Raw genomic sequence first — 7,393 nt, 5'->3', positions numbered from 1 at the left:
GGGGTACTTTAAAATCCTAGAGGGAGATGTTCAAGACATTAGTATTTACTACAACCAACCTTCCTCTCGTAACATTCATCGTCGTTTACATTAAAGGTAGAAAGCGAGACTTGGGGTTGGCTAATTGACTATAATACAACCTATAGTCTTTCCCTGTTCGTTACTAGTTGGAGATCTTTTCTCTATATCCACCAATAGTGGCAATGACCGTTTTGGTTTGTTTTAGTTCTTTTGGATTAAAGGTTTCTATTTGGATTCCAAGCATGAAACTTTGATGGGTTGCATATCTCCAAGACATTACAAAGGGTTAAGAAAAAGGGAGATGAAATAACAGCAATAATTCATGCCAAAAATTCATGTTACACTAACCAGAATCTAACCAAACTTCACAAAATGGAAGAACAGAGAGAGACAATCAATGTCAGCACTACAAATCATCATATCTCCAAAGAAAACAGCAGATCAAAGTCAAACAAACAAAATCACGACCTCCGAAAAGGGAGGAGAAATACAATATACATAGAGGGGAATTCGAGAAAAAGGCAAACTAAACAACGAGAATGCTTACAGAACTATTGGTTCAGCTTGAGATCACTTCCATTGCCGTTGATAGGCATGATCCTCTCTGTTGTTTCGAAAAGCACAGCAGCCAACCGAATAGACGATAATGAGAAAGACGAGAAATACAATGTTCACAACAGCAACCTTCTTCCAGTTGCTCTTAATATTATCAAGCAACCCAGCCTTGCAGGCCTGGCAATTGAAGCACAGAACATTGGGATCATTTTCCCACAAATTACAGTCCGGGTTGGGCGAGTTTGTAACAGTCCTGTTCCAGACAATTGGGCTCACATAAGTGAAATTGCAGTCGTTGGAAGGTTTACAGCAACCCGACTGCACGTTAGAGCAAAAATTAGAAACTGATCAACATTCAATATATGAAGAACATGATCCATGTGCTAGAAAAATCAAACATAAACAAAAATCAGATTTCCAATTTTGTAACTAGAAGTGGAGGGAATAACGTAAAAATAAGAAAAGGACTTGGCACTCATGGAGTGTGATATTCATCAACGACAATCAAACAAGAATATGCATATGCACACTATTAAGCCTCCGAATCAAAAGTTTAAGTCTAGAACCGCTGGAATCCCAGTCAACCCCAAGTGCAAGAATATCAATGAACAGAAGAAATGATTTTCAAGCAGTTGTGTACACTGAACAAGTACATATTCCCTCAAGTTATGAATCCATTCATAGAAATTTCTATCAAAGGTATGTCACTCATACTAAAACGGAAAACAGAAGGAAACGATCATTGACAATATCACAAAAGTCATTGCCTTCCTACAGAATTCAAATTTCAAGACCCTATAATGGTGCCTCGCTCAAAGGAAGATTCCAATGGTGGGGTTGTTGAGGTGAATGAGAAGATATTTGAAGCATGCATCCAGAATGGAATCACGACAAACTCCCTGGAGAGAAGTGTAGTATAAGAGCTTTTGAGCTTTTATTTAACGTACAACTAAGTTCCTTTGCAATTCTATGAAGTTTAGGTTGCACATTCAAAATCATTCATGCTTAACTTGATCAATCTTGCTTAGGGAGTGAGTCAAAGAGCAAGGGTCGATGAGAACCACAAGCTTTGTTTGATCTTCTAAGTAATCTATAATCCAGTCTATCTTAAGGGTGGAGATAAAATTGGTTTTGGGGTTTTTAAGCATTATGTCTAAAATTCTTGTTCCTCAAGAAGGTTGTTAGATCCTATTCTCGGGAGTTGCTCATCAATACTGAACAGTCAATTAAAAAAGGTTGAAAAAGAATTGCAAGTAAACTAAGCCTGGAAATAGGTTGCGATTATTAGATTATGAATACCACATGCATGTATTGACCAAATATCACAAGCCCCAATCTTGTTTATACACAAAAAGTTCAGTACTCATCAAAGAATTTAGTCTAACATACACACACCCACAATTTCTTGCAAAGTAACAGCAGTCCCAGAAGCAAAGTTCCATGTTCAATTGGACAATTCAAACTCAATTTTTTTCAAACCAATATTGATTAAAAGGAGGCACCTAGATGATAGATCTAGACCCAGAAGTAGAAAAGCAACAAACAAAAAGGTCAACAAAGCATAAAGGTAATATGGTGATGAGTGTGACAGAAATAATTTGTGACAAAGACTAAATATATGCCTAACCTTTTTTGCTTAAATGATGCCCCTAAATTAAAGATGATCAACTTTTTGAGAAAGTGAAAAGAACAACAGAGAAACAGTATTTCAAAATAACCATGTAATAAACTTTGCCCAACAAGCATGTGGATTCCCTTTAAAGTTCAAATCAAAATTTGAATTTACGACCAAAAAGATAAAAACGAAGAAACTCAAAAGATCAGAGATAAATATGCATTAAAGATCAACACAACAGATCTCTATCTAGAAGATACAATTCAAAACCAGAGATAAATGATAATCATAAAAAATCCAGATTCAAGCTGAAACAGAAATAAATTTTTAAAAAAATCTGGGTTCTGCTCAAAAACATCAAACCAATTCCCAAATTCATTGGTTGATCATACCTGAAGAGCAGACAAATTCTCCTGATAAAACTGTTCAACAGTATCCTTAATATACTTATCAGCAAAGGTAGAACAGATCTTCCCATCAATCAAGCAGCTCTTGATTTTATTCCAATTTTTATTATTGTTCACTCTCTTCTGCAACCAACCAGAGTAATCCCCAAGCCTATACTCCTTATAACCCCGATTCGACAAGACCTCACCGGCGCCTTTGTTAGTGACGACGAAAGCGAAAATGGTGAAAGCAAAGAGAATAACAATAAGAACAAACATAACAAGAAGGTAAACCCATAAAAGCCATGAGATTCGACAGCAAGCACCGAGAAGACCGGCGAGAGAAACCAACAAGAGAAAAACGCCGATTATGATAATGGGTTTGTCTAAATACTTCTCACACTCGGTGCTTCCTTGTTTGCTGAGCCAAACGCCGGCCCAGAGAATTGGGATCGAGAGTAAGAAGGTGATGAAGTTGAGGATTCCAACGAGGTTGTTGCTGATTCGGACCATTGTGAAGAATTTGGAATAGTGAAGTAAAATGAGAGGAGAAAATTTCTGAGACTGTTTTGAAGAAGAAGAAGAAGAAGAAGAGGAAAATGGAGTGAATTAGAGCGATTATGGAAATAAGTTGATTTTGGAAACTCGCTATGAATGAATGCCACGTGGTTTTTCTTTTTTGCTTTTGAGGGAATTTTGAATTTGAAGAATCTCTTCCTCTTTGTTAGTTTGGGTTTAGGGTCAAATCTTTTCTCTTTCTTAAACTTTAATCTTTTAAAATATATATATATATATATATATATATATATATATATATATTAAATTTGAATTTTATGCATACATAATATCTTTTAAAAATAATTATATAATTTTAAAATATTTGTTATGCAAACCGACCTCAAGAGAATACTATTCCACATCAAGGAACAACCTGAAAAAGATACCAAAACCACGTAAACATGAATCGGTCTATAACATGATAAAAGGAAGAGGCATTCACAACTTCACATTAAAATATGCTTTTGATCTTATATAATGAGTTTCATTCTATTTTACCCCATGTATTGTAATTTTCAAATGTATGTCTTTTCAATTTTTAATAAATTTTAGAATTTGATCTACGTATTAATAAATGTCAACGTTTGATATTCTAAATTATAGTATTTTATTGAAATTAGTTAAGTAAAAATTACTTTTGCACGATAATGTGGATATATCTTTACAGTTTTGAAAGAAATTAATATTGGTATATACATGTTTGTTTATAACAATTTAGTCCATATTCTACTAATTCTTTCTCTTTTTTACAATTTAGTCGTTGTAATCATAAACATGGAAGCCATTCATTTTTTAAATTTAATACATAACAATTTAGTATATGTAACTTAAATTTCTATCCTAAATTAAGATTTAACTAAATTATGTAAATCAATAAACATATTAGGGACTAAACAATTTTAGAAGATTTCTTAGAGACGATGTTGTTATTGATGTTTCGCTTTAGTGGATTTTGTTATGATATGTATTACAAATTTAAACTTTAAAGACAAAATCGTTACATAATAAAAAAAATTAGTTCGATATAGCTTACATTTTTATGTGAGTTGAAATCTATTTGTCTTACGATTCAAACTTATAAATAGTAATACCCAAATTGATTGATCTATATGTTATTTAGAGCGATTATAAGAATTAAATCAAATTAATGCATAATTTAATGATGAAAATGTAACTGAAATCATTTAAATGAAATAAACAGATAATTGAGAGGGGAAATTAAATAAAATGTGTAATTCAAGAGAAAGAAAGAAACAATTGTAATTAAGTATTGATTTATTATTATTTTTGAAATATTCTCACCAAAATATGTTGCTTTTTAGGTACTTTAATTATATGGTTGGTTTGAATTTTTCACCCACTTTTTTTTTCCTTTTTATTTATTTATTTTTTTAATTTTTCTTTGTGTTTGAAGAAAATAATTATAAATGATAAAATTGGTAAAATATTTAGATTTCTTTTTTATGATTATATTACATATTCAATGGACAGTGCCTATTATTTTATTGGTTGAGGAAGATGAGATTTTAAAGTAATTTAAAGAAGTCAATATTTTTTAATAAAAATGTATTATTTTGAATTAATTAGATATACAGAACAAGTGGGATTTTTCTTTCTCTTCTTTGTAAAAGAAAATTACAAGTGGGAACTAAGCAATGCCCCTATTGCTTTTGATTTATTGTATTATAATTTATATATCATTTAGTATTTTATTTTCAATGTTGAAAGTGGAAAATTGAAACACAAAAGTTGTTGAATGATTGATATCAAATTTTTAGTTGGTTTTTTTCATTCAAAATTTATGAAATTGGGAAATTACAATTTAGATTTTCAAATGTTTGTTTGCTTTTTCTAATACAATCAATAATAGAGAAAATCCTAATAATAATAAAATTGTTAAACTCTTCAAAATTTTAGTCCTAATTTATATTTTAAATTTTACATTCCTAGTTCATCAATTTCGAATTTGGTTTAAATCTAGTTAATATATTTTAAGATGTTATAATTTAACAATTGAAGTATGAGTTTTGCTTCCATTGAACCATTCACTCTCGAGTAATTTCAATTTAGTTTTTCGTATTACTACCTATTATTAAATTCTTAAAAATATAATTATTTTAGTTTCATTGTTTTTCATCATTATTCATAGTAATATTTAAATTTCACTTCAAATTTATTTTAAATTAATCAGTAAACATTCAAAACTCCAAAACAAGTAGGAATAGAAATCGAGTTTAAAAGTGTAAATTTTCAAATTTGCTATCGAGACATAAACTCAATCATCAAATATCACAACATCTTGATTTAGGAAAGAAAGTGTTACTTAATTTTTTAATAAAATAATCCATAAAATTTCAATCCATTTTCGAAGTTTTACATTCAATAATATTTTATAATTTCATAGAATTGTGTACAAAATGGAATGTATTATAACTCTACACAATTTTTTTTTCTCAAGAGGACAAACTCACAAGTCTTCTTTAAATAATAATTTTTTTCTCTCATAAAATGGAATAGGGATGCTAAAATCAATAAATAAATAAATGTACTTCCAATTGTATAATCACCAATGAAATAGAAAATAAAATTGATTAAAGCATTTAAAAACACAAAGTCATCCTAAAAGATCAAAATATGGTCAAAGAATAAAAGTCAACTTAATCTTAACATTTTATGCCTAAAGTTTATGGAAAAAAAGAAAAGGGTAATAGGGGAAGTTACATATTTTTTTATATAATTTATATTTGATTAGTTGATTTTAAAATATTACACTTATGATCTTTTAAATAATTTTGAATTTGGTTTTAACTTTTGTTTAAATTTCAAAATGTTATAAATATTTAAGCATTCATTTTGCTGTATTTATCTATAAGTTGATTCATTTTGCTATATACGACTAAAAATGTAAAAATTTTAGAGACTAAAATGAAAGTATACTAATGATTTCTTACCCAAGGAGGAATATATATATGTAAGGAAATCTTAAGCATTTTTAAGGCAACTTATCAAACCTTTAACCTTCCTTTCAAAGCAATAATAATATATGGACTTTAAGCACTTTATTTTACAAAACTTAAAACACAAATTGTTGATTACTTTCTTTTATATATATAAAGGGGCTTTTGTTGGACAATAATGAAATATGAATGAAATGTAGATCATATTTATCAAATCGTAATGAAATTTTATCGATGGATCAATGATAATGAGTTTGGATGTCAAACGTAATTTGATCAATTTATTGTTGTTGAACTTAAACTACCTGTGAGGGTCAAGTGATAACAGTGTCAATAATGGTAACAATAAAGATGTCAAAGTTGAAAAACTTTCAGCTGTAATAGTAACAATAATGATAATCATAATCATAACAGTGACTATCAGTAAGATAAAATGTATTTTGATTGTGCACCTTCAACTAATCAATTTGATTGTGTTTTATCTTATTAAAGACCTCATTGTATTTCACAAATAAACAATCTCAAAAGTAATCAAATGAGATTCACTTTTTGTACCTTATTGTATTTCCACGAGAGTAAACATGACCATAATGCAATCCAAAACCCATGGGTGTGATTGATCGTTTCGAGTCCAAATTATAATCCAAAGTTAGTCTGTTCTCACAAAATTTAATTCAAACCTCTTTTTCACTGTTTCCTTGTTTGACAATTTCATTTTCGTTTTCCACTCAATCTTTATGTGACTTTTAAAATGTTAGATTACGTTCTCGATCTCCAAACAACCACGGGAGGAAGAGAGAGAGGTAACTTTTGTTTGAAGTTTTGAATTTTGAAAGGGGCAGCAAGTAGAAGAAGAAGAAGATTTATTGATTTGAGAAAGCTCTTCTTTTCATGCAATCTCTTTCACTTTCAAGTTTTCAACTCAGCAATGGCAGTTTTTAAAAATCCTATCTTCTGACTTTAATTCTAAAATTAAAACACAAAACCCAAAACCCAAAGAAAACATATTGAAGGATTTATTAAAATAATGAAAATAAAAGGAGGATTGGACATGGGAAATTGCAATCTCAGCCACTTCCATTTGACCACGTTAAACAGAATCCTCCAATTAGTTCCTCTAAAATGAACAAATTCAGTTTCCCCTTTGACCTCTTCTAACTTATTTCATTTAAATCCACAATTAGTATTAATACTCAATCTCACATGCTCTTTTAATATCCTACAACTAGTAACTTTAATTTATTTATAAGTTAATATCAACTACTCATTACTATTAGTTTTAATTAATTATGAAATATAAA

At 29.7% G+C, this 7,393-nt stretch overlaps 1 protein-coding gene across 1 annotated transcript; it reads right to left on the bottom strand.

Annotated features, from left to right (window-relative positions):
• Positions 1-323: 323 nt before the first annotated feature.
• LOC101213840 (tetraspanin-8) lies at positions 324-3,196 on the bottom strand. Its single transcript, XM_004144658.3, has 2 exons — positions 2,584-3,196; positions 324-894 (listed from the first exon to the last, which is right to left on the bottom strand). The coding sequence occupies exons 1-2, from the start codon at positions 3,088-3,090 to the stop codon at positions 592-594; spliced, it is 810 nt and encodes a 269-aa protein (XP_004144706.1). The 5' UTR covers positions 3,091-3,196; the 3' UTR covers positions 324-591.
• Between the last annotated feature and the right edge of the window lie 4,197 nt (positions 3,197-7,393).

The sequence above is a fragment of the Cucumis sativus genome, chromosome 2 (assembly GCF_000004075.3).
Source record: "Cucumis sativus cultivar 9930 chromosome 2, Cucumber_9930_V3, whole genome shotgun sequence".
Taxonomy (NCBI): domain Eukaryota; kingdom Viridiplantae; phylum Streptophyta; class Magnoliopsida; order Cucurbitales; family Cucurbitaceae; genus Cucumis; species Cucumis sativus.
The sequence above is the reverse complement of the archived record's forward strand: the minus strand, read 5'-3'. Positions and strand labels throughout refer to the sequence as shown.